This window comes from Daphnia magna, linkage group LG3, assembly GCF_020631705.1.
Source record: "Daphnia magna isolate NIES linkage group LG3, ASM2063170v1.1, whole genome shotgun sequence".
NCBI classification, from domain to species: Eukaryota; Metazoa; Arthropoda; class Branchiopoda; order Diplostraca; family Daphniidae; genus Daphnia; species Daphnia magna.
The window spans coordinates 12,080,206-12,105,147 of NC_059184.1; the positions used below are offsets into that span (position 1 = coordinate 12,080,206).

General features: G+C 40.1%; 4 protein-coding genes across 8 annotated transcripts; 3 read left to right on the forward strand and 1 right to left on the reverse strand.

The window, feature by feature from the left end:
• Positions 1–63: 63 nt before the first annotated feature.
• On the forward strand, positions 64–7,140 carry LOC116935805 (endoribonuclease Dcr-1; the record flags this gene model as incomplete). The annotated part of the gene is given in 18 exon segments (XM_045171260.1): positions 64–247; positions 432–558; positions 621–722; positions 1,009–1,339; positions 1,404–1,912; positions 1,976–2,486; positions 2,538–3,223; positions 3,297–3,340; positions 3,343–3,445; positions 3,563–3,666; positions 3,758–4,018; positions 4,335–4,680; positions 4,965–5,421; positions 5,518–6,058; positions 6,127–6,347; positions 6,409–6,556; positions 6,622–6,697; positions 6,782–7,140. Coding segments are annotated over 18 exon segments (4,923 nt in total), but the record flags the coding sequence as incomplete, so codon positions are not given.
• A 3,916-nt stretch (positions 7,141–11,056) lies between these two features.
• On the forward strand, positions 11,057–13,260 carry LOC123470549. 2 transcript variants are annotated; one of them, XM_045170881.1, is made up of 3 exons: positions 11,057–12,111; positions 12,340–12,522; positions 12,708–13,260. In XM_045170881.1, the coding sequence occupies exons 1-3, from the start codon at positions 12,060–12,062 to the stop codon at positions 12,824–12,826; spliced, it is 354 nt and encodes a 117-aa protein (XP_045026816.1). In that variant the 5' UTR covers positions 11,057–12,059; the 3' UTR covers positions 12,827–13,260. The 2 variants fall into 2 exon arrangements, with proteins under 2 accessions (XP_045026816.1, XP_045026817.1); XM_045170882.1 differs by having other exon boundaries at positions 11,061–12,111; positions 12,979–13,260.
• Positions 13,261–19,369: 6,109 nt separating this feature from the next.
• Positions 19,370–24,913, reverse strand: LOC123470331. Of its 4 annotated transcripts, XM_045170516.1 has the most exons (6): positions 24,687–24,913; positions 24,491–24,619; positions 23,154–23,225; positions 22,855–22,988; positions 22,753–22,786; positions 19,370–20,122 (listed from the first exon to the last, which is right to left on the reverse strand). In XM_045170516.1, exons 3-6 carry the CDS (start codon positions 23,170–23,172, stop codon positions 19,371–19,373), a joined length of 939 nt encoding a protein of 312 aa, XP_045026451.1. In that variant the 5' UTR covers positions 23,173–23,225; positions 24,491–24,619; positions 24,687–24,913; the 3' UTR covers position 19,370. The 4 variants fall into 4 exon arrangements, with proteins under 4 accessions (XP_045026451.1, XP_045026448.1, XP_045026449.1 ...); XM_045170513.1 differs by having other exon boundaries at positions 22,855–23,225; positions 24,687–24,906; XM_045170514.1 differs by lacking the exons at positions 24,491–24,619; positions 24,687–24,913 and adding an exon at positions 23,277–23,329.
• LOC123470330 lies at positions 20,124–22,539 on the forward strand. Its single transcript, XM_045170511.1, has 4 exons — positions 20,124–20,814; positions 20,881–21,293; positions 21,351–21,594; positions 21,652–22,539. Exons 1-4 carry the CDS (start codon positions 20,322–20,324, stop codon positions 22,137–22,139), a joined length of 1,638 nt encoding a protein of 545 aa, XP_045026446.1. The 5' UTR covers positions 20,124–20,321; the 3' UTR covers positions 22,140–22,539.
• Positions 24,914–24,942: the final 29 nt, after the last annotated feature.

The following is a 24,942-nucleotide window of genomic DNA, read 5'->3' on the forward strand; positions in this document are numbered from 1 at the left end:
AGTCCCTTCCGACCCTTGTACCTTATTCATTATTTTAGGTTTACATCTTTCGCTTCGCCGTAATGTCCTGTTCCGTTCTGCTCTAATTTCCATCTAGAACCTTCACTTGAAGTTTGCTTTTTTGTTCCTTATGTAAATGTGCCCATAGAGTATTATGGAGAGCAAGACTACCTTAAAGAAATTCCCGATCCCTGCCTTGAACCTGTTGATCTACTTGAAGAGTATATCCAAATCATTCAAAATTTTGGTAAAAGATAGAGCATATCTTAATTAATCAATGTCGGTTACTGCTAGTGGTTGTAGTTATTGCAAATATTGTTTTGTTTGTGTAGCAGGGTTTTGTTTTACTTTCTTTGTATTTATTCGTTTTTTTTTATAGAAAGAATGTACCCCTATCTCGGTTACAACTCAGAACTATTTCGTTATCTTAGGTCCTTGGGGAGCAGACCGTGCTGCTCTGGTTTACCTCATTCATTTAGAGAAATTGAAAACCAAAGCAGTTTATGAAAGACACTATCTTCTTTTGTGCTTAGTCTTCACAGTTTTACTTGAAATACGGTTGGCTTTCTAATGGTACTGATATCAAAGTATTTTTTCATTCTTTATGTTCCATTTTGTAGGTCATTGTGCGAAGAAGAGTTTCAGGGATATTCCGAATATGAACGTATAGAAAAGTTTAGCCACCCTAAAGTTCTTCGTCTGTTGGACATACTCCGTATACAGTCATGCTTGCAAGTTTCTTTAGCAGGCAAATGGGTCTATATCCTTTCATTTTGTTTGGACGGAAGGGATACTATGGTGCCTACCATACCCTCGTTTTCTTTCCATTCTTCTCTTCCTCTACGTTTCAGTTAATTTTCCTACATTTAATGTTGCACCTTTTTCGCGGGTTGCAAAGAAAGAGAAATAGGAATAGCATAAAGGGGTACGGTAGGCACCAAAGTATCCCCTCCATCAAAAAGAAATAGAAGGATATAGACCGATTAGCCTGCTAAAGAAACTTCCAAGCATGACTGTATATCGACCACCAATAACTTCAAAATTGCCTGGAAACAATGATCCAACAGAGCAAACCGATTCCACCGTATTAGTTCATGCTGACGATCTCGCTGATCAAGTTCAAAAATTGTCCACGGAAACATTACCGACCGTAGAGTTACCTGAGAATGGCCCGTCCTTTGTGCGTCGGCCAACAACTCAGTCGGGTCACGTAAGTCGTCGTAGGCGTCCTGATTTCCCTGCTCGTCACCACCGTATTCGAGAAGACGCTTATCAGCTATGTGGAATGATTTTCACTGAAAGGCGCACCACAGCCAAACTACTCTATCATCTTTTAAAGGTAATCAAAAGATGATATTACATTGGCCTTACTCGATGAAATATCTTAATTTATTGTTGTCTAGGATGCAAGTCGATGCGACCCTCAGTTAGCGTATCTAAGCCCTCTATATACCGTTGATCGGGTCGAAGGCATGACCGTCAAGGAAATAGAAAGTGAAGATCGAAAGCAAGAAGACGTTATGAAACGTTTTCGCAGTCGCGACTGTAATATTCTCGTAGCCACGAGCGTTCTAGAGGATGGTATTGATATTCCAGCGTGCCATCTGGTTATCCGATACGATTTGCCACAAACTTACCGTGCGTATGTTCATTCAAAGGCTCGAGCGCGCGCAAAAAAATCCCATTATATTCTGATGGTCGAGAAGGAGCGCATGGATGAATTTCTGGTGAATCTCTCTCACTTCCATGCCACTGAACAAATTCTGCTAAGTAAAAGTGGCTATCACAACTCTTTGGCCGAGTTCGTCAATCACAGTGAAGATATGCTCAATAATATTGAGAAACCGTACACACCTGGTGACGCTTCAAAATCATATGCGTCTTTACAAAACGCCATTTCCATCATTAACAGGTATAACGCACATGGGTTTGAAATGAAAACGACTGTAAATTGCAGAAAGATAAATATTTTTAGATATTGCGCAAAGTTGCCCAGTGATTGTTTCACGCGCCTTATTCCTGTTTGGAAAATACGAACAATAATGCGAGAATACGTTGACCCATCTGTTTGGGACAAATGGTCCGAACTATTTCAGAAAAGCGATGCAGCCGGGAAAATGCGCATGGATGTAGCGTATGTGTGCTCATTACAACTACCAATAAATTCTCCTCTGCGGCAAACTGTGTCAGGTCTTCCGATGCCATCGAAAGTTATAGCCAAACGATCCGCAGCACTAGAAGCGTGTCGGTTATTGCATCAGCTAAAAGAGCTGGACGATAACTTTTATCCCACTGGGAAGGAAAACCTTCGACTGGAAGAGGAGGAGGATTACAACGCAGATTTGGAAGACGAAATCGTTCCCGACAATCTGCCACGTCCGGGCACTACGAAACGAAGGCAGTACTATTATAAGCAAGTGGCCGAGCCGTTTATCGATGGTATTGCACGTCCCAACCAACCCTGTTACTTATACGCGATCACCATGGTATTTGTGTTACATTAAAGTAATAGATCATTAATGAAAAAAATTTACTAGGTACTAAGTGAGCCTATACCTGAGGAGCAAAACACGCGTGGGAGAAAAATTTACAAACCTGAGACCTCCCTGCAGAGTTTGGGAATTTTGAATAGTAAACCGCTATCGCAAATTTGTCCGTTTCCTATTTTCACTCGGTCAGGCGAGGTGGAAGTGCAAATAGTAAAAATCGCCGATGAAGTCTATGTGACCGAGGAGCAATTAAAACAAATAACAGATTTTCAACGCTACATCTTCCGAAACGTGCTTTCCTTGGAAAAGGATCCAATGTTGTTAGATGTTTTTCACGCCGACTGTTCCTATCTAATCGTGCCTTTAAAGAGAAATTCGTTAGCGGAAAACGCCCCCTTAAATCTGGATTTTGCATTCATCGATTTAATTTCATCCGTTCGAGACGCGAAACCTCAGCTGGTAGCAGACGAAGAGAGAACCGGTTATGTCTTTGATCCCCGCTTGTTTGCTGATGCGGTCGTAATGAAATGGTACCGTGATCAAGAACATCCACAATGTTTCTACGTTGCTGAGATATTCTATGAACTCAACCCTCAGTCTAAATTTCCTGATAACAACTATCCAACATTCGAAAAATATTACCGCCATAAATATGGGATCCAAATACAGAATCTGAAGCAGCCGCTCTTGGACGTGGATCACACTTCAGCTAGACTAAACTTCTTAACGCCAAGGTGCGTATGAGGTTTTTCTTTGTTGTTACCAATGTTCTATACATTTGTTTGCATATTTGTAATTCGTGCACAGGTATGTGAACCGAAAAGGAGTAATGCTTCCAACTAGTTCGGAGCATACAAAAAGACCCAAAGAGAAAGCCTGCAGCAAAAGCAAATACTGGTGCCTGAATTGTGCAGTATCCATCCTTTTTCGGCCTCTCTGTGGAGACAAGCAGTTTGGTAAATGTCGTTAATTATTTAATATTCGTTTTATTAATTTCTTCTTTAGACAAAATTTCTTAACGTTTCGATAAAAACAATTCCATATCTTTTCTGGTCATTTGCGCCCATGTTTAGTTTACCGTGCATTCTTTACCGTTTGAACGGTCTCCTCCTGGCAGAACAACTCCGCTGCAAAGTAGCGATGGAAATCTCTCTGGGAAAGAGTCAGCTTGACCCTGGTTCGTAGTGATAGGTTAATTTAAGTTAGCTCGTGTTTGTAATCCTTTGTTTGTTTGTTTGTTTTTTTTTTTTGTTTTGTTTTTTTTTTAGATTTCCGCTGGCCCGCCTTACGATTCGATTGGAAATGCAAATCCTCAGATCCCATATTACCACCAGTTCAAAAGGCAGTCAGTGCTAAAAATGTTGAAGAAATTAATCAGCCAAAAGATGAAACCGAAGTCAACAACGTACCGAAATCGCCTTCAAAGCCGCAGAAAAGAGAAAATAAGGAAGCGAAAAAAAGCACAGGAGCTTCTTTATTGGATATCGGAGTATGGAACCCGGATACGATTGATGGCAACAACCAGAATGGTAATACGTTATAGCAAGTTGGATCGCTAGATGTCATAATCAGTACTATTTTGATTTTGTCGTACAGGAACGGGAGAAACGGTCGATGAAGACTATGACTATAGCGATCTTCAAGCAGTAGCTCTGCTGACCAATGATAATGGAGCAGATTTTGACTGGTCTAAACCGGTGGTTGATATTTCTGGACTTGAAGGATCCCTCCCTAAGTTCGGCGTGGGAACACAAGATTACGTTGGATCCTGGGATGAGCCAAAATCAAAGGAATTCTCCCAGTACCGGCCGAAGTCACCATCGGAATTGATAAGCAATTTTTCAGATGGCTCATATAATAGTGATCAAAGCATGAACGACAGTGATACGGACGATGGTTCAGAGGAAGAAGAAAACGCTTGCAAAGTGAAAGAATTTGGACCCAAATTTGTCTGTAGAGGAGACACCGCAGAAGCGATTGAAGAACCCATTAACCTCAAAGCCAAAAAATTTAAAAGTCCCGAGGAGGAAGAATTAGAAGAAGGTCAGATGGATGACGAAGAGCCTTACGAACAGGTCGAAGATTTGCTCAGCATCAAAAATCGATGGAACGTTGATCTTACGAACAGTGATTTGGAACGCAGATGTGAAGATTTGCTCAAATTACACAAAGCAGTGATTGTTGATGAATCCGTCGTGCCAGTGGACAAAGAGATTCCTATTATATCGCCTTTCCATGGTCGGGTAGTAGACCATCCAGACAATTTGGCGGAAGTTCCCGGAAATGTGAAAAGCTTTTCCGATATCTCTGGCACAACAACAGGAAAATCAAATCGTCGACTGGCATCTGAGAGCCCACATATGCTAGAGCTTACTCGCCTGTTGCTAGAACAGTGTACCAGTGAGATTCATGACGAATGCGATCCATCTTCTGATCCATCCGCTCAACTCCCCACATAGTCCATCCACTAAAAAAAGAAGAACCTGTATTAGCAGCGGTAGAAATGTCAGTTCCTGGTTTGGATTTCCCCTTCAGTTTTGACGAACAACAGGGTTTAGAAAGCCATCCGGGACCATCGCCGAGCGTGATTCTGCAGGCATTTACAATGTCTAGTGCCAATGATGGCATTAATTTAGAACGACTTGAAACGATTGGCGATTCGTTCTTAAAGTACTCTATCACAACTTATTTGTACTGCAAATATAGCAGTATTCACGAGGGTGAACTCAGCCATCTGCGTTCGCGTCAGGTTTCCAATCTCCATCTTTATCAGTTGGGCAAGAAAAAACTGTTTGGTGGATGCATGGTGGCAACGAAATTCAATCCGCACGAGAATTGGTTGCCACCCGGATATGTAATCCCAGATGCCTTGGAAGAAGCACTAATTTCCTCTGGAATCCCATTGAATTATTGGAATGTCGTGGATCTTCAGGTATTTTTTTTTTTACGTATTCAAAAAAATTCATTTTACTTTGCTGTCACTTTGTTACTCGTGAAAAAGGAATTGATTCTGTAAATTGCATTCTAGGGAATGGAGTATATGTCAAGCGAACAAGTGAAAGCCTTGGTTCAAGAGAAATCGGAGCAAATCATGTTGCGATTTGGTGGCAAAATTCCGTCAGTCGAGGAGATGGTAGTCGAAGGAAATATCTACCATGCCCAAGACTTACCTCGTTTCGTTCCTTATAACCTGCTAACGCAACATAGCATACCCGATAAAAGTATTGCCGATTGTGTAGAGGCGCTCATTGGAGCCTACCTTAGAGCTTGTGGCCCAAGAGGGGCCCTGCTTTTCATGTCCTGGCTTGGATTGAAGGTGCTTCCTGTCCTTGACGAAGATGCTTATGGCTACTGGACTCCACCTGTCTCACCTTTGGTTGATCAGCCATTACATGTTCATGTGATGCTTGATCACATGCTAGCGGGATTTGATTCGTTTGAAGAAAAAATCTGCTACAAGTTTAACGACCGCTCCTACCTGCTGCAGGCCTTCAGTCACGCCTCCTACTATCTCAACAGATTGACCGATTGCTATCAAAGACTCGAATTCCTCGGTGATGCCGTCTTAGGTAAACGTTTTTTAAATCAAATGTCTTGGTATTTATTCTAAATGGGTTTTTTGCTGATGTATCAATAGATTACCTTATAACGCGGTATTTGTACGAAAACCTACCGCGTCATCCGCCTGGCGCCCTAACTGATTTGCGCTCGGCATTGGTGAATAACACGACGTTTGCTGTTTTGGCGGAGCGATTTGAATTCCATCGTTATTTCAAGCACCTGTCTCCTACTCTCAATCAAATTCTGGACAAATTCATCAAAGCTCAAGAGGAAAATGGGCATTCCATCAATGAAGAGGTATTAATTTCTAAAGTTCTTTCAATTACCCACTAGATAACATCGTATTGCTGTTTGACAGTATTATATGATTGAAGCTGAAGATGTGGAAGTGCCTAAAGTTCTTGGCGATGTATTTGAATCAGTAGCAGGGGCAATATACCTCGATTCGCACATGTCCCTCAATGCTGTTTGGAGAGTGTACTACAATATGATGAAAAAAGAAATTGGTATTTGTATTTTGGATCATTAGAGAAAATGGTTTCTCATCGTGGGTTTTTGTTTTTATTTGTAGACGAGTTTAGTATAAATGTTCCGAAGTCACCCATCAGAGAGTTGCTGGAACTAGAAACCGATCGAGTTAAATTTGGGTAAGAATTGATGAGCAGCTTGACCTTTCTCTTTGCTCCGAGTTCTTTTATATCCACTAACATGTTCACAATTGGATATTACAGGAAAGCTGAACGTCTCCCTGACGGCCGTCTAAGAGTTACCGTTGACGTCATCGGGAAAGGAACTTTCAAAGGAATAGGTCGGAATTATCGTATAGCAAAGTGCACGGCAGCCAAGTATGCTTTACGAACTTTGGAAAAGCGTAAAATGCTGACGAAACGCGGCGAACAGTGAACCCATGAATGCGCGTCGCCTTTGCGTGACGTGTAAAATCAAAAATGTCTCAAACTTCAAAACAGCATAATTTCTTTGGTGCATTTGGCAGTTGACGTTGACCCATACCGACTGTCAGAACATTAAAGAAGTATGGTGTTTACTTATAGTAAGACATGTGATTAGCTAATACACATGTCAAATCGTACGTTATGGTGTCTTACGACTTTACCATTTTCATTGCGGAACTAACACACAGTCTTAGAGAGACTTCTTTAAGTATTGATGAATGTAAAATCTTTTTGAATTAATAGCTTTAATTGAGAATCGTTGTAACAACGTGGCCTTAAAAATCTGCGGGAATTTTTTTGATATGCGATGCCGTTTTTTTTTATTTGTTTTGCGATTTCTCATTGCAGATGGGAGCCTCCGGCATACACAGACTTTTGAACACCCTTATTAAGAAATCGATGTGGAGTATATTAGCTGTTTACGCTAATGGCTTAACTATTCGCTATAACTACTCGCAATAGCTAAAACAATTAACTGTTAACTGGTCAATTTCAATAATCCAGTGTAGTCTCACCAATTAAAATAATTGATTGTTGGGGAATTAGCAGTCAGCTGGTTCTCGGTGACTGCAGCCTCTGGTTGGAAAATCTGTAAACTACTACGATCTGTAAACGACTATAGATGGGCCCAGAAATTTGATCTTTTTTTCTCTTTTACCAGGAAGCCAAGTGTTTGGCCAAGTGATTGCTATAACCGGACGTTTTCAACGTTAGCGTTCCTACTCTCGTCAAATGTGGTAGAATGTTAACAGCTCCACTGAGCCACAAAACCTTTGCCTCGGCAACGAATTACATTTTAGCGATTTCACATCCCAGTAAATATTTGAACTTGCATCGTATTATCTGTCAATAGAGATATTAGTTTAAATGATTTTCGCAAAATTTTTAGATTTTTGAAATAGAATAAATTATTAGTTAACTGGAAATGAAAGTTGATAGGGTGTCAATGTTTTTACGTCGACGCACAGTTTAACGAACCGGAGCCGTCCACGTGAAGTTTGTCAGAACAAGTCACCGCCTTGTGCATAGTGATGTGTCACCAGAAAGTAAAAGTACAGCAACTGCTTTATGCCTCGCGGTGAGGACAATCGCTCACAAGTGAAAGTAGTGTTAGCCACACTCCGTCACTTGCACATCAGTAATGAAAAATGACTCATCGTTTACATCAAAGTAAAATGTGTGTACACATACTGAACGCATTTGTACTGTAATGGCAGTGTCAGCTCTTTAACGTGCTGTATTGCGCGTCAGAATCATAAATGCACGGCGTCCGAAATCTTACAAGTGTTATTCGATGGAAATATTTGTTCCATCTACGACACGAATTAACTGGATTGCCGCAACTTTTTCTTTTTAACATAAAGCAGGATATCCTCGGCCTTCTTTTCTGAGAGCGCGCCTCAAGAACTTTGATCCATACTCCACCAATCGTATAGTATATACTTCACTCAATGCATTTGACCTCCTTAGAGATACTACCAAAAGATCGAGCGAATATGAAAGATTGCGAAACTTTGGGACCCCCAACAAGTCGTTCAACTCAGGATTTTCATTAGTATATCCACAATAAAGGCTAAGTTTTCAAAGATCTAGCTTAAGATCCAAAATTATTCTTGACAAGTTTCTCGGCATCTATTACTTTTCACAGTTTTTTTTTTTTTTCAAATGTGAACTACGTTTAAGGCTGTATTTATTTTATTTCGATGAAAAAGGTTGTCGATAAGTAATTCGTATTTCTTAGTTAATTTCTCACGTCTCCCGTGTTAGAAAATAAACTATTCGCTGCTTCCCTTGAACCGCCGTTTTAACCACTACGACAAAAAGCGAATGAAAAAAAATTTCACGGGGAATTGAACTCCATTTCACCGCGAGCTGACGGATTGATTTTTAAATAAGACCGTTGGCATAAATATATATGTTTGAATATCTGAGGGCACTGTAAATATAGAGGCAATGCAAATACGATTGCATTTGTTTTAATATAGGAATTAGAAGATGTGTAAGAAAATTTTACCGTAAACACGTTAAACTGGATTATGCGAATGTCCTAATCGTTCTAAGTAGCTCATTCAGCAGCATGCTATCAAACCCTATTTTTAAAATGCGAGTCTTGAAAAGCACCTCGATAAAAAGCGCAAATGAGTACCGTAGAGAAAATGGGATCTCTTGCGATACAGCGGGTTAACCTTCATTCACGTGAAACATCAGGCAATGCCCTCATGTTTTTTTTGGTTGAACGTCTTGGCAGGCAAGTCTGCGCATAAGTGTGTCATTCATCATTTCTCAGCATCTGCTACTTGCTTTCGATTCGTTACGATTTAACGGCCACACGGCTGCGAGCAGTAGAGTATCTATAAAACAAATTTCTTTCGCACATATTTTACGGTAGGTTGCGCGTTGAGAAAAGATCACGTTCGAAATTGGTTTCAGTACTTGTGACGCAGGTATGGATTTTAAAAAAACAAACTTCCATTCATTGCAAAGAGAAAGAGAGAACTTTCGTGCGCTGTTGAAAGGTCTGACGCAAATCACGTTCGACGGAGTATGGAACGCTTGTACGCACGGTCGATAAGCAATTCTTCTAACGGCATATAGTAGTTGAATCGCCTGTACGTGATTTTTCACTACGAATAATCAAGCGTAGTATGCTGTATAATCTGGTATGGAAAACGATGTCTTGAATTGATGTGGCGATGTAATGAAATTGAAAAATAAATCATAATTACACGCCTGCCACGCCTGACGTAATTGTGTGGAATGCTGGTGCGCAGCCAGTCGAGACAGACACTTCCGTCCAGGCGACCACTCGGTCAAGGGTATTTGATGTTGAGGATTTCGATTTTGGCCGGGTACGCAGACAAAAATAGATCGCTTATGTTGTTGAACTCTTGGGCGATTAGAGAAGGGAAGGAGGCATCGCGAGTGTTTACGTCTCGTTCAAAGGTCTTTTAACGTGGCGAGTCTGCAGTTGGCCAGGCATTTATTTATTCTTTATTTTGATTTATTAAGTTTTTTTCAACATTTTTTCTTTTGCTTACTCAGTTTGATTTTGATTTTTTTTTGTTCTTGTTTTTCTCGACACAACCGTTCAAGACGCCCTCAGGATCAGACTTGAGGGCGACATTCCGCCAATATGAATTCGACTGGAACCGTCCTGGTAGCAAATTATCAATGAAGGACACGACCTGAACGTGCTGTGTCGATAAGTCCAGTAGAGTAAGCGAGTAACATCAACAAAAGAATCGCATTCAGCATAAATACTATCGGCCGTGACGTGGGTATCATTAATTTGTTGTGTCTCGCGCCGATTTTGAGGCGGAGTGGGGAAGGAGCAATTGGAGAAACCTTCGTAATTGATCCCTCGTAACGAGTAAACGACTCTTTGGTTTGTATTTTATACCAGCGGACGTGGAAGCGCTCTAATTCAAAACATTTGCTGCCCAATTCCGATCTTTGATTTATTGATTTGATGGTTCTGAAGAAATCGATAAAAACCATCGATGCACGCGAAACTGATATGTTTGTGCGCAGTCACAGCAGTCAAATTACCGCTTTAATCGGCTTCAGCGAGACACCAATTGATCGCTTAAATATTGGAGGCCATAAATGTGATTTACGTCCCTATAAAATTGACAAGCTCGTGTTCCCAAAAACGATCCGTTCTTGTCTAGACGGATCGACCATTTAATCCAAAATCCGATTCTGCTACGTGAATATTTTTAGTTTTCTAAACAAGGCACCTTTAATTATAGGCTTCTCCTTTGTATAAATAGCGGAGGATTCTATATTTGGGCAGCATTGGCCACCTTCTTTCGTTTGTTTATTCATACCTTGTAGAGGCTATTTTTACTTTTAAGATTTCCTTTTTTACGTCCGTCGTACGTTGTACTTTTTCGAACTTGCCTTGCAGTCTGGTTTGAGTGTATATTCAAGTTGAGATAAGATCGAAACCCAAATCCCGAATGACGCATTTCCTCGAACATCGACTACTTCATGGGACACTAGGTGTCAGTCTTTTTGTTTTGTTTTGTTTTTTCGTGTGCATCCCGCAGTGACGTGGCGACCAAACAAATTTTTCGACACGATAGCCGTTTCTTATACAAACCGCGAACGAGGCTAACAGTGTGGTGCTTATGCATGGCTGCGTGACCGTTTATTTATCATTCACGCATTAAATCACGCGAGTGTCACGTGCCCTGGCCACCGCACAAAACGTCAAACCGTAAAAGAAAACAAAACTCGCTCGATAAACAAGCCAGTTTGAGCTCGTTATGAGCGCAAGAAACGAAATATTGTGCCACGTACTGGAACGATAGATCATTAAATCAAACCAAAATTAATCGACTGGGTTGTTATTCGCAGGCTTTATATTGCTCAAGGTTATGTTCGTCATTATTATTCTGTCAATAGTTCGACGTTATCCTGTGGGAATCTAAGAAGAAGGGGTAACCTAAGAATTGCAAAGGGGAGTTCGTAAAAATCTTATGACTTGGCCAAGCAATCCCTAACGTCCTAGCTCGAAAATCAAAATATAAGGTTAAATGTTAAGATAACTCGCTCAGACGATCCCTGTCAAAATGTATCGTCTACCAAGAATGAAATATTATTTGCGCATGCAGTTTTATATGGAATATATCAGAATTCTCCGAGGGAATATCAAAGGCCACTAGAAAAGGCTTAAATATTAAGCCTATACTTGATCATGCTCCCCTATACAGGCAATAATGCTCCAGTGAGGCTGAAGGATCATTTTGGCTTAATGACTAAGACGGGCGAAGATATTCAATAGTTTTCGCTGACCGCGCTTTTATGGACTGACAGTGTTATATCGTACGTGTTTGGCAAAAAAATAATAATAATAATAATTAAAATGAGTAAATAACAAAAAGAAAACCTTGAGCCTGCTAGGGATTAAATGCATTTCGGCCTTGTGCAGCAAAGATATCAGTAGAGGGTGCGTAAAAGGACAGTGGCATTAGTTATTACTATAAAACGGAATGGAACATCGATCAGGATAGATCAGTTGATCACGTAGCATCGACCGAGATTCATCACCATGCCATCTTCATTTACCTTGGTCGTTTTTCACGCTGTCTTGTCTTCCATTTGTAAGTCATTTTTATTTTATTGTATCGCATTTTTTTTCTTAAATTCATGTTTGAGCATGGGCTAGTGCAATGCTGCACGCACAACAGTCGACTGAGAGGGAAAAAGAAGAATCATGTGTTAATAGTGTTGTTTGCCTTCTGGTTGATTGTGCTAAATTAAGGGTTAGGGGGGCGGACATGTTGAAATTTCATTGTTTTGGTCGTCTTATTATAATTTACATTCTCTAGACGGAGCATCTCTTACACTAAGGGACCCCTCCGATGAAACAAGCGGTGCTAGTAACAAGTGCGAAATGAGCCGGCGTCCCTATACTATGGTGGACTTTGCTAGCGGGCAATGCGACGCTTATATTAGATGTGAAGGTGGTCAGATGAGCTTCGAGCTGTGCGAGGACGGCCTTGTATATGGAGGTTAGTCAGCAATTTGATCTTCTTAGAGTATAAGGTTTTCTACATTATATATTTCGCTTTCGCAATCCGCCTATTTTCTAACTTCAATTATGAAACAAAATGTTGCAACAGACCCATTTTAAAACAGGCTTTGATTCTAATTCGATGATTTTTTGAACATGAATTTAAACAAACAAACAAAAAAGATCTCTGTGATATGCCCCAGCGAGTTAACTGTGCCGGACGTGAGCGTCTGCAACCGCCCTCGTGTGTTTCATTCGACAAATCGTCTGTATTAACTGCATCGGGCCAAAAACTAACTTGAAATGAAAGGACGCAATTGAAACGTTATTGGGTCTTTGTCAAAGTAGTGAAGTGGTACCAGACGCCTCTCCTATCCGATTCATTCAATTTCATTTAGAACTTGAAATATGATCATTTTGATATCCTTTAAACGATTTTAAACTTTCGTTTTAGGCTACTGGAGGTCGTGAAGCGTGCAAGTCGCTTTTACAGATATCGACACATATGTTCTCCTTATATTCAAACTGGGAAAAATTCAAAACTTCCATATAGGCAACTCAGCAGTTTGTCTATAGCTCAAAATCTTTTAACCTTGAATTTAAATTCGATATTAATCATCCATTCGGCCAAAACGCTCGTGTTCTGCTATACGTGGTACCACACAAGATGCGGTGTGTATTGTGAATTATAGACCGCCCAAACTGCGTTTAGAACAGGAACAACGATTTGATTATATTCATTTTATTTTTCTGGTGTCAAAGTATTGGCGATGTCGGGCAATGTCAGTTAATACGCGATTATAAACCCAAAACACGGCCGTTCGTCCTAACGGGTAGAACGAAACGAACTTTGGCTGACTAGAGTCGAATATCCGCATTGCGTTCCTAAATGGTTTAGAAACAACATTGGGCTAGGGCCGATTTAATCAAATCATTTGACATGACCAATAGACTTGACATCGACCCTACCCAGCAATGCAACCGTCACGTAGGCTATAGTCGTGCCAGACGACTATATAACTGGCGCCAGATTTCAACACAACAGTCCGTTCATATGGCAGCAAATCATTTTCGTCTGCGGGCTTCTTCGGATTCGTAGGTCGATAGGCGCATTGACGTCAGTGACCTTTTCTATTTGTTGACGATGAACTTTAATATGCGGCATAGGGCAAAAAAAATGGATCGATGCGTAGCACAATTTTATTATACAGTCATGCTTGCAAGTTTCTTTAGCAGGCAAATGGGTCTATATCCTTTCATTTTGTTTGGACGGAAGGGATACTATGGTGCCTACCATACCCTCGTTTTCTTTCCATTCTTCTCTTCCTCTACGTTTCAGTTAATTTTCCTACATTTAATGTTGCACCTTTTTCGCGGGTTGCAAAGAAAGAGAAATAGGAATAGCATAAAGGGGTACGGTAGGCACCAAAGTATCCCCTCCATCAAAAAGAAATAGAAGGATATAGACCGATTAGCCTGCTAAAGAAACTTCCAAGCATGACTGTATATATTTTTTTTTCTGCTTTGGAACTACAGACACGTTACACAAACAAAGCAATACGTGCGCATCATTTTTGTTTGCCAAGCAAAGGCTTTGGACGGTTCATTAAAGTGGCGAGTCGCTTCGGTTGAACACCCAGCGTGCATAACGAAATACCTCGTGCATCCATGGACGGGTTGAACGTCTAACGGCTGCGAGAGTATCAAATGCGGGTAGTAAAAAAGAGAAAGGCACTCCAGCTCTAAGCCATAGAGAGTCACGAATGCATATCCGGCGAATGAAACCTGACACGATCGGCGGATATATCGCCTGTTGCGACGGACCTGCTTGTTGCTTCATCGGCTAGACGACTCGTTTGTACACAAATGATAACATAAAAACATTCGACAAACGTGCAGAATAACAATAATAATAATAATTATAATAATAATAATAATAACAGTTTGAAGATTTGTAGACACAAGATTAATTGGTAATCAACGCCACAACGTGACGGATGAAGCAATTGTTTTGTAACACCAACACTCAGCACCAATATTCAACGGAAAATCACATGAATTCAATGTACTAAGATAATCTAATTTACTAAAATATTGTTCTGTGTTTAAATGCTGTGCACTATATACTTCGCGCTGATATCATGCTAATTGTTATGCTATTCCATTGTAGTTTATATACTCAAAAATAATACTGTAAGCTTTGCTATCATATTTGAAAAAAATTAAAAAAAAATATATAAATTTTTTCCGGAATTTGCCTCTCACGATGAACTTTGTGGCTATGGAATACACTTGAAAAATTGGAATTCGGTACAGCAAAACGAAGAAAACCAAAAGCTTTGATTTTGCGAAGGCACTCTTTGAAAATTTGACACTTAACAATGGTCGACATGCTTTTATATAGAATGCCTACGTGCCGGACAAGTATATATAATGGCAATGGCATAAACTCAATTTCCGTCACGGCCATTCCACGATGGACAAAAAAAAAAAAAAGAAAATCATTGCGTTCCATTGAAAGTTAGCCAACCGGGAGGTCCCGCATTACAGAATTGCGGCTTCCGTTTAACCTCGTATCGTGTCACGAGCGTCGTGCCCATTATTTAAACGTATATAGACGAAGACAGCTACAAAGCAAAATTGTCTGGAAAATAAAAATTGTGTTGCTTCATCCCTCCCGGACAATTGCACCACACATTTTTTTTGTATTCTTATTTTATTTTATAAAATTTTTTTTCCAGAAACAGTTTTTCTTGCTGTGCTGACTTTCAATACAGGTTGTACCAAGGTTTTCCGCTATAAAAGAAAGTCTTTTGACTTGAAGCTATTTTGTAATTATTCTTCCCATTCAAGCGAATTAGATATTCGTCTAGCTGGATATTTCACTTCCAATTAAATGGTTTCCATTTAAATCAAAAAATAAAATTAAAAAAAATAAACGTTATCGAGACATGTGAATAATTCATGCAATTTTTTTGTTGTCCTTACGTTTGTTTATTATCAGTGTTCCCCTTAAACCACAACTCCGCCTCCCCTTTGGGCTTCGTTTTTTTTTTTTATTAATTAATTTTTTTTAGAGGGGGGGTTTTTTTTTTTTTTTTTTTGTATAGCTGGACGCACTCCGAGGTTGGAGTATTGTCCGGAGTTTATTTTCCGTAGTCAACAACTAGAATACATGCGAAAGTGACATACACGAGTGGATACCAGATATATATATATGTACATGGGGGAAACTGGGCCTATCTGCACCACACTGAGAGGGCGGAACGTACACGATCTCTGTTTGGCTTGCTGGAGCCTACTCGGTTTGGTTGGACCTTCGAGGCCGCCAGCCGACGGCCACCGATACAGCCTCCACCAAGACAGAGAGGGTATCGCGCGCAGTTGCAGTGGGGCGATCTGTGGCATGCTGAGTATAGAGATGGAGCTAGGGAGCGAAGGAGGGTGGTAAAACTGACTCACTCTCCCTTGGCCAGCAAGAGAGAGGAGAGATGCAACCCAAGACATAATGAGCTGCACATTTGCTCAGAGGCGGCCTATGAAGCTCAAAGGGCCTAGAACAATTATGGAGGCAGCGAGAAATGAAAACATGCCTAATCGGTAAATTGATGAAAAGGATTATTATTAAAACAAACAAAGCCTAGTTAGCCCCGATAGATAGGGTAGCCTATGAGCTATACTATCGCAGACGTTTGGTTGAGCGGAAGAAAACAATGAGCTTTCCGATGTTGGGATGAGCTGGAAAAGAGGCGAGATGTCTAGGCCAGTGGCCATCCTCAAAGGGGGGGGGGGATAGGGATCCATCCTATAGGCACAGTTGTGTCTATACTTTGGATCAAGCAATAGCAATTAGACGCGCTGGGTATATTTGAGCCAGAGGCCAGAGTACTAGGTCTAGTTGTACCAGAGGCCATAGTAGTGGGTCTAGTTGTACCAAAGGCCACAGTAGTGGGTATAGTTGTGCCAGAGGCCATAGTAGTGGGTCTAGTTGTGCTAGAGGCCACAGTAGTGGGTCTAGTTGTGCCAGAGGCCACAGCGCTGGGTATATTTGAGCCAGAGGCCAGAGTACTAGGTCTAGTTGTACCAGAGGCCATAGTAGTGGGTCTAGTTGTACCAAAGGCCACAGTAGTGGGTGGGATAGGGATCCATCCTATAGGCACAGTTGTGTCTATACTTTGGATCAAGCAATAGCAAATAGACGCGCTGGGTATATTTGAGCCAGAGGCCAGAGTACTAGGTCTAGTTGTACCAGAGGCCATAGTAGTGGGTCTAGTTGTACCAAAGGCCACAGTAGTGGGTATAGTTGTGCCAGAGGCCATAGTAGTGGGTCTAGTTGTGCTAGAGGCCACAGTAGTGGGTCTAGTTGTGCCAGAGGCCACAGCGCTGGGTATATTTGACAAATGTAAATCCATCGTACATGGAGGGTTCTGGTACCGTCTGGGATCGGTGGCCATGACAATAAGAGCCGTCACGCAAATAAATGCAATAGTCATAGAAGCAAAACAAACATAGTGGGAAGGCGTCAACTTTTTATTATTCCTATTGAAACTCATTTTGTTGATTTTGATAGGCGATAGAACTAAATTAAACCATAGTAGGCTCCGGTATCTTATGGAAAAATACCCTATCGACCGGACATTGCAAAGGCAAAAACACTCATGTGTCCATAATGTTATCATTCGTTTAGAGTTAAACGTAATTTTTTTCCACTTAAATCTACTTCGGCCTAATTTTCACACAAAATTCAATCATTGCTTTCCGTTTTTTATCAAATCTTATTTTTCAAAACAAGGTTTCCGCATCGTCCATCTCATTTAAAAGCAATGCTTCGTGTTTGGCTGCCTACCTATGAAACCCTTATGACAGTTGCTACATTTTCCGCGCAGTGGCGCTGAAGGCATGACGTGCAGTCGAAAATTGAACATTGCAATTGGGGAGACATCAGCGAGGCCAAAAAATTTTGAGAAACATGAGAAATATTAGTTTTGCTTCTTCCCACCAGTGGCGCTGAAGGCATGTACGTGCAGCCAGCAAGGGTGCGTTTTATCGTCAACCTGTAGTTGAGCTGCTCAACTTTTTGGTTGACCATAAAACGGTTTTTGGGTGCGTTTCCGCGTCAACCTTTTGTTGAACTTTTCTGTTCAACCTCAACTGATTAGTTCACGACAAAATAGATGTTGATCTTTAGTTCAACTAAAATAGTTGAAGTTGAACTTCAACCAATATTCACGCCAAAATGGAAATTCTAGATGGCGTTGTTTTCTGTTCCCGCCCATTGTCCCTCCTTGTTTTGCAGATGCTTTTTTTATTAGTTTTGTTGTTTTTCATAAAGTAAACAAAGTAGACATAAGTTACAAAAGTCTTTTCGAACTGTGAAAAAGCTACAATAAATCAGTGAAATCTGTCTTCATATAACTGTTGTATGTTAATTTTTCAAAATTGTTTATAATTTTGTAAAGAGTGTTGGACACATTATTTCGTTATTTATAGATGAAATGGCTACCGATAAAAGAAACCTATACTTATTAACTACCCAATACGACATTGAACATTTATTTGATTCAAGTAAGCCTATCTTTCTTAGAGCGGACTTCTCCCGATAATTTCTTCACCACGATCGCGGCGTTGTCCAAGGAGCGGGTGACTCATCTCTGCGAAGAGATAACCAATCTCCCTTTTCACCCGCGACAATATTACTTAATTAAGCAACGGTATAATTTCATTAAAATTAGTGTTATAATTGTGAATTTCCACTCATGGGCATTCGGGTAGTGGAACCGGTTTCAAATCCCGATATCATTACTTAAACCGATATGATTTTTCCTTTGCATCGGTTTGAGCGAAGAAAACCCGGAAGCTGACTCAAATGGCCATGGACAGGAAATAAGGCCTCTCCGAAACCCGAATGAACCGCATCGAAACTCAAAATGACCTCACCGATCGGCCAAAAAGCACCAAAAAGCTACCATGGGCTGCAATCAAAAAATTTATGCAAAAACATATTCGATTGATTTTTTTAACCCGATTGTTCCGATAAGAGCCCCCGATTCTAGCTCATTCTACCCGCCTGCCCCGAATTTCACTCTGAACCATAAAATCGGCTATTTTTTTTAATGGCATCGGGTCAATTTGGTTAACCTCGTAGTTTTGCACCGCACCGCCCCGGTTGATGAAGTGGCACCCAATTCAGGCACGACAGACCTTTTTCGGGGCGGGTGGTTAACCCGATTAGAGCTAATCGGGGCCGATCGCTATGCAGGGTCAAGCCCGAGTCAGAGTCATAGATTACATGGTCTGATACACTGTCATAGATACATGGTACTCCTGGATTCCGGCGTCACTTTTCACGAACCAGTTTTTTTATCTCGCTCCCTCTGAAAGTGCTGCACCAAGCAGAGGACTGAATGAACTAACAAGGGAGATAGAGTTTTCGAATACTAACACCAAGCGGAGGTCTAGAGAGATAGCGTTTCATGAGATCTCCGCATGGTGCACTACTTTCGGAGGGAGCGAGCCCCGTTGAGAAACCCTTCATACAGGCATGGTGTAAAAGGGAGGTGTACCAACTCTTCAGTTAAGAAGGGTATCTCAGCTGAAGCCTCTTCGTGGTACAAGGTTATCAATCGTCAGAGACGCCTGGTGGCCGATCTTGAACTAAATGAAAAACCCACTTGAAAAATATTCTAAGTCCAAAACAGTGGATCCATCCCTATCGGCATTCGCTACGGCCCATGGCAATAAGATGGCATTTCAAAATTAATGTTATTATCTTTCTTGTTTGGAAAAAAAAATATTTCAAGTACTGTATGATCACACTCTATATTTAAAAAGAAATTAAAAGATAGTTTAAGTATTACTTTGTATTAAATTTCTTGTATGGGCATTTTTGGCCAGTTTGAAACTCGCCTGGACTGTTGTTTGTTCTTTGGACAATAAAACATCTTTCAAACGTTTAGATTCAAAATAATATCTCACTTTTACATACTCCATTATTAAAGTTCCCATATTACAATGGCGATGAGTATCACAAAAAGGGGGTACATTGGTTAATTTAACTTTTGCTATACACTCTTGGAATGTATCAGTGATATAAATATGATTAAGTGACTTAAAGTGGTTTGAGACAACTTTTTCAATTGCGCACAAAGTTTGGTACATTGACAGGGTGACAAACACCAGTCCACCTTTGGTTCGAGCTCTCGTGTATGCATCTGCGTCAAAATCACTTGGTAGATCTGCTTCTTTGGTAATTACGGTCTGTCTGCATGCCTCACACTCGAAAAGGTTTTCTCTCGTTTTCACCATGTAACCTGCTACATCGTATATGAGAAAGTTACCGATTCTATCTTCTTTGGACAAGGGCAACTCGTTCACGTAACGCTTTCCCAGCTCTTCCATTAAATCATCTTTCATTGCTACCCTTAAATCAGCAGCAGCCTTAGCATTGTCGCGGAATTTTTTAATGAGACACTCCTTAAAATCGACGAGCACCCTAAAATGGTCATCATTTTCTACATTTGCGTTCCGCAATAGTATCTTCGCGGGTGTGTACAATGACATCATCCTGATAATATGTAGAAAACTTGTAGCCGTTGGATGTGTACAGGGTTGTTAATATCGCCGCGATGAACGATGAAATCGTCATCGGAAATGAAATTTTTTGTTCGAGCGATTATCGCGCGATAGGTTTTAAAATGAGTATCGATCGATAATCGCGTTTTCATCGCCGATGACGCGATAGCGATAGTTTTTTATTTCAGCAGACTGCTTTTAAGAATCATAAAGTGACAGCTGAAAATGGACGAATCCTACAGTGGTGTTTTCGTTCATCCAAGTTTTTTTAAATACCACGGCCCAGCTGGAAAAGCAGGGAATTATCTTTTTATTTGTGAAAATTGTCCTTCGAAGAAAAAACCCGACGGAACATTATGGACATATAGTTGTAACCAAAAATCCAGACAAAACCTTTTTAGTCATATGAAAAGTGTGCACCCAGGATTGCTTCTATCATTTAAAGCTGCTTGTCAGCAAAGTAGTCATACCATTACCACCCCAACCAAAAGAAAACCAGCATCTGATTGTGATGAGGTTGAGGATGCGGAAATTCAAAGTCGTCAAGCCACACTGGAAGAAGCATTTCAGCCAAAATCTGCGAAGAAAAGTAAGATTTCTTTTTATACTCAAGAAGAGTTTGATGGATATGTACTGGACTACATCATTGAAGGATTGCTTCCACTCAAGCATGTTGATTCTCCTGCGTTCATAAAACTGATGAGATGTGTCTCACCCGGTATTATTTAAAATTTATTTTATGAAAAAGTTCTTTTATTTGATTCGTTTTTTGTTTGTTTCATAGAACATAAGGTTATGTGTCGACAAACTCTTTCAAAACGATTACAAGCTAGATATCTTGAAGCTAAAGAAAAACTTGTTGCCCATTTAATGACACTGAAGGCAGTCTGCACTACAGCTGATTGCTGGTCAGCAAGAGGGAAGTCTTATGTTGGTGTGACATGCCATTGGATTGATCCCAAAAAGCTCAAGAGAATCAGTGTTTGTTTAGCCATTCGTAGAATCTTTGGTCGGCACACATATGATCTGCTGGGGAAAACTTTAGAGTCCATCAATATGGAGTTTGGAATAGACGATATTACTGTGCTAACTCTCACGGATTCTGGATCGAATTTTTTAAAGGCATTCAGACTTTTTGGTGCTCATGGGACTGAGACACAATTGGAAACGGACGAAGAAGAGGACGATGACGCTGTGGTATTTAATTTGAAAATATAATAAAAGCATAAATTTTAATGTTTTCTAATTTGAAAGGTTGGAACTGATCTCGAATTTTTGTTACTTGATTACGATGATGCCGACGATCGGTACAAGTTACCGTGGCATTGTAAATGTGTTGCCCATTTGTTGAACTTGCTTGCTCGCAAAGACGCAGAAAAGGCTTTAGAAACTCCTGCTTTCAAGCTAGCATCTGATTCAGCATTAACAAAGCTCCAGTCTTTGTTTAATAAACAAAGTAGGTCGGACCAGCAAAGTGAAAAAGTGAAAGAGTTACTTGGTACCTAGACAAAAACATTCAATTTTATTTCAAGCAGTAATTGTAATTTTCGCCCAGGTGTTTTATTTGTCATTCCAAATGCCACCCGTTGGAATGCGTGGTATGATGCCATTTGTCACGTGAAAAAAATTGCCGAGGGTAAGAACGGAAGGAAAAATTTAAAATCTGTTTGCGAAGCATTGAAAGTCACACCCCTCAATTCTACGGATTACCAATTTATTTCGGAATATGTTGAGGTGATGAAGCCCATTGCTATCGGTCTAGATCTATTGCAGGGAGAACACAACGTTTCTTCTGGAAATGTTTTGCCATCAATCGTCGTCATTAGAAACTCGTTAAATTCCCTAAAACGTAATCATTTAGAAGGTGCTAACCAACTTTTAGTAGCTCTTACTCTTGTTGACGCACTATTGGCTGGATTAGAAAAGAGATTTGGTAATTTGTTCAATGTAGAACACTTTCAATTAGCTGCCGTGCTACATCCCCAATTTAAATTTAATTGGCTTGGGAACAGCGAAAAGGATCTGAAGCTTCGAAAAAAATAGTATCTAAAGTAGAAGTCCTTTTACAAGATCTAACCGTGCCGACCAACACCAAAGAAACCAGTCCTACAGAGCCTCATGACTTTTACGCATCTCTACGCCAAGCAGCTGAATATCAGCAGCCACTCTCTAATGGAAACATTGAATTAACAAAGTATCTAAATGAAAAAACGACATCTGATATACAAAGTCTCAACTCCTTCCCAAACTTAAAAACATTGTTTTGTAAATATAATGCCGGAATTCCATCTTCCGCTGCTGTTGAGAGATTGTTTTCTCTTGGTGGTCGTGTATTGACCCCTACCCGAACTCTTTTAAGTGATACTCATTTTGAAATTATCGTGTTTTTAAAATCAAATTATTCTTTTCTGTCGAGCTTGTAAAATAAAAACTTAAAAATATAGCTTTTCTGCTTTTGAAAAAAAAATGTTAATAAAAATATTTGAATTTTTTTTTCAATTTGGCAACGTTGTAAAAAGTATCGGCGACTATCGGCGATTATCGCACCGATACTTTTTTGAAACTTCATCGATCGTTAGTCGGCAATGAAAAAAAACACCAGTATTGCTATCGCAATCGAACTTACTTTATTTTAGCGATATTAACAACCCTGGATGTGTATCGACTGAACGTATGCGCCCAAAAGTCATCTATAGGCAAAAAAGGATAGTTCATTAAACGATTATTTGCATTTTTTTTTTACAAATAGGCTATATACCTCTAAGGCGTCTTGGTTCCATTTTGCTGTCAGTACGAAATCGTATTTCTCTAAAGGGTTTTTTGGATTCAATAACTCTTCTGTCAAGTCAATGGTGCTACGGATAGACAAGCGCCAGCCATCTAGAGTCGTATCTGACGCAAATGCGGCCATTATTGGACGTTTTCCAGGATTGCGATGGCACTCCTCAGTTAACTCTATTATTTTTAGCATGTCTTCGAGTACAGATTTTTTCCCCTTTGTTACCTTTCCCTCCATTTCGACTAAATTATTCCAGTTGTTCCCATTAATTGACTCACCCTTGTGTCGTCCATTCATAATGTCAAATGTGTCATTAATAAGCTTTGTAAGCTTTTCTGTAGCTTCCGATCCTAATAAAATAATGAGTTAGATTTAGAAATCTGGAAGATTTAATAAGGTACCATTGAATAAATGCGCTGTTTTTTTGTCTTCTCTTAAAAATTTTAAAGCCATGGCCATACAGTACCCACAAAAATATTAGGTACACCCCCCTTTTTTCAGTGCATTCTTATGGCACTACGTGTCTTAGAAAAAATGCAATAACTCTTGAACCGCTTGGGCTAGATTTTTTTCCTTTTTTTCCCTGAGTAGATCTAATGATGATCTACATTTTTTATACACATGAAATCGTCGTAGGATTAACCCCCACGGCGCTACGGTATCGTTCACTTTATTAGGTACACCCCGTTTTCCCCCATATGCGCCCTGTTAAATACGGCGTTTTCAAAAATATACAAAAAATACAAAAAATAAAGCTAAAATCTTTTTCTTTGTACCAAAAGATGCACAATTCTTCACTCTATACTAATCCAAAGTATGATTTACAATCAAACCAACTAAAAGAACCCTTCTCTATACCCCGAAGTTTACCCCCCTCAACATTTTTACGGCAAAATCAAAACTGGCGATGTCGCCACCAGAGGCACTGCAAGATTCGGGCTGTTGCTACCAGCCGCCAGCTTTTACAGAATATGGTTTCAATTTTAATCTTAGTTCCATTAGAAAATAAACAATGAAATATGCAATATGTGATGCGAAAATCAAAATAATCAGATTTTTTAAAATATCTTGTGTGCCCCTCATCGCATTGGCGCAGCAACAGCCCGAATCTTGCAGTTCCTCTGGTGGCGACATCGCCAGTTTTGATTTTGCCGTAAAAATGTTGAGGGGGGTAAACTTTGGGGTATAGAGAAGGGTTCTTTTAGTTGGTTTGACTGTAAATCATACTTTGGATTAGTATAGAGTGAAGAATTGTGCATCTTTTGGCACAAAGAAAAAGATTTTAGCTTTATTTTTTGTATTTTTTGTATATTTTTGAAAACACCGTATTTAACACGGCGCATATGGGGGAAAACGGGGTGTACCTAATAAAGTGAACGATACCGTAGCGCCGTGGGGGTTAATCCTATGACGACTTCATGTCTATAAAAAATGTAGATCATCATTAGATCTACTCAGGGAAAAAAAGGAAAAAAATCTAGCCCAAGCGGTTCAAGAGTTATTGCATTTTTTCTAAGACACGTAGTGCCATAAGAATGCACTGAAAAAAGGGGGGTGTACCTAATAGTTTGGTGGGTACTGTATGTTTGGAGTACAGCTGTGTGGCCAAGCTTACCGTCATTCTCTGCCAGGTTGATGGCCAAATGTGAGCAAGTTTTAACTTGGGAACCAATTTCAAACCAAGCAACCTTTGATGCTCAAATACTCTCTGATAGAACATGTGGTAGACAGTGTGCCCGGCAAACTGAGAAACATAAAAAGGAAAGTATTAGTCTCCATTTGCTTAAGTATACTTTAAGCACATTTACAACCTGAGCAATTTTTTGAAGCACAATTTATTCACCATTTTTGGAAAGACGCTATCAAGGCGTCAACCAAACGACGCCATTAATGTGTTCAAACTTTCAGTACGACTAATGGAAAACCGTTGACGACTGATCCGAAGGTAACATTTTCTCACAAGCTCAAGAGATGGCGTTTACTATAGAGAACCAAACAATGCCTACTGGTACCACAAAGAGGCTTCACAAGAGATACCCTTCTTAACTGAAGAGTTGGTACACCTCC

Coding starts and splice junctions, on each gene's coding strand:
- LOC123470549 (XM_045170881.1), top strand. CDS start 12,060: ATGCCATCTTCATTTACCTTGGTCGTTTTTCACGCTGTCTTGTCTTCC. Junction 12,112..12,339: donor CGCTGTCTTGTCTTCCATTT/GTAAGTCATTTT, acceptor TACATTCTCTAG/ACGGAGCATCTCTTACACTA. Junction 12,523..12,707: donor GGACGGCCTTGTATATGGAG/GTTAGTCAGCAA, acceptor CAAACAAAAAAG/ATCTCTGTGATATGCCCCAG.
- LOC123470331 (XM_045170512.1), bottom strand. CDS start 23,328: ATGGCTTTAAAATTTTTAAGAGAAGACAAAAAAACAGCGCATTTATTC. Junction 23,226..23,276: donor AACAGCGCATTTATTCAATG/GTACCTTATTAA, acceptor TTATTTTATTAG/GATCGGAAGCTACAGAAAAG. Junction 22,787..22,854: donor GGAACCAAGACGCCTTAGAG/GTATATAGCCTA, acceptor TTTTGCCTATAG/ATGACTTTTGGGCGCATACG.
- LOC123470330 (XM_045170511.1), top strand. CDS start 20,322: ATGGACGAATCCTACAGTGGTGTTTTCGTTCATCCAAGTTTTTTTAAA. Junction 20,815..20,880: donor GATGAGATGTGTCTCACCCG/GTATTATTTAAA, acceptor TTTGTTTCATAG/AACATAAGGTTATGTGTCGA. Junction 21,595..21,651: donor AAAAGTGAAAGAGTTACTTG/GTACCTAGACAA, acceptor ATTTTCGCCCAG/GTGTTTTATTTGTCATTCCA.